Source organism: Equus quagga, unplaced genomic scaffold (assembly GCF_021613505.1).
Source record: "Equus quagga isolate Etosha38 unplaced genomic scaffold, UCLA_HA_Equagga_1.0 196144_RagTag, whole genome shotgun sequence".
Taxonomy (NCBI): Eukaryota; Metazoa; Chordata; class Mammalia; order Perissodactyla; family Equidae; genus Equus; species Equus quagga.
The window spans coordinates 1-1,060 of record NW_025798057.1 but is presented as its reverse complement, the minus strand read 5'-3'; the positions used below and the strand labels follow the sequence as shown (position 1 = coordinate 1,060).

The window sequence follows — 1,060 nt, the reverse complement described above, 5'->3', positions numbered from 1 at the left end:
TCTGACTCAGAAAAGAAGGAACAGATGCCTCTAACCCCTCCAAGGTTTGATAATGATGAAGGGGACCAGTGCTCAAGACTCTTGGAATTAGTGAAAGATATTTCTAGTCATTTGGATGTCACAGCCTTATGTCACAAAATTTTCTTGCACATCCATGGACTCATTGCCGCTGACCGCTATTCCCTGTTCCTCGTCTGTGAGGACAGCTCCAACGACAAGTTTCTTATCAGCCGCCTCTTTGATGTTGCAGAAGGTTCAACACTGGAAGAAGCTTCCAATAACTGTATCCGCTTAGAATGGAACAAAGGCATTGTGGGTCATGTGGCAGCGCTTGGTGAGCCTTTGAACATCAAAGATGCGTATGAGGTAAACAGGGAGCCTTTGGAACCCTGGAGATGGGTTGGGGAGGGGAACATGGGTAGGCATTGGACAACTACTGTGAATGGGGGTGTTATTAAAAACTGAGATGTATGCAATAAGATAACTGAGAGGTAGTAATTTGTGTACTTAGTTAAAACTAGAATGTATGGTAGGAACTTTCCTGTCTTTTAAATCTTTTTTACTGGTGGTTGAGTCAAGGATATGAACCTGAGAAAAATCTTATCTTATTTTTCTCGTTAATGATAATTTAACATAGCTCATCTCATAGTTATAGTCTGTCATCACTATACATATTCCTATCTGTTATTTCCATGTCTGAGGATTTTACTGAGATTCCAAGATGATAGGTCCAAAAACTGTCAAGAAACCAAACTCATAGGCTTTTAAAAATTCATTCATTCATTCATTCATTCATTCATTCAATCATATTCACTCATTCAAAGTCTCACTGACACCAAAAAAGTTTGATTTTCTGTCTTTCCATCCTTTCTTCCGTTTAGTTATATGTTATGTATAGTTGCTATACATTATGCTATAGTTATGTATAAGTCTTTAATTAAGGACTTAAAGATTATACTATATGATTCTTCAAATTTTCTATTTAAAATAATCATTTTTATTGATAGAATTATGGGTTTTAAACAAAGCATCTTAATTGAATGACACTTGATATATTTAT

At 36.0% G+C, this 1,060-nt stretch overlaps 1 protein-coding gene across 1 annotated transcript; it reads left to right on the top strand.

The window, feature by feature from the left end:
- Positions 1 to 6: 6 nt before the first annotated feature.
- Positions 7 to 366, top strand: LOC124233329 (cGMP-specific 3',5'-cyclic phosphodiesterase-like; the record flags this gene model as incomplete). Its single annotated transcript, XM_046650475.1, has 1 exon — positions 7 to 366. A coding segment is annotated over one exon (360 nt), but the record flags the coding sequence as incomplete, so codon positions are not given.
- Between the last annotated feature and the right edge of the window lie 694 nt (positions 367 to 1,060).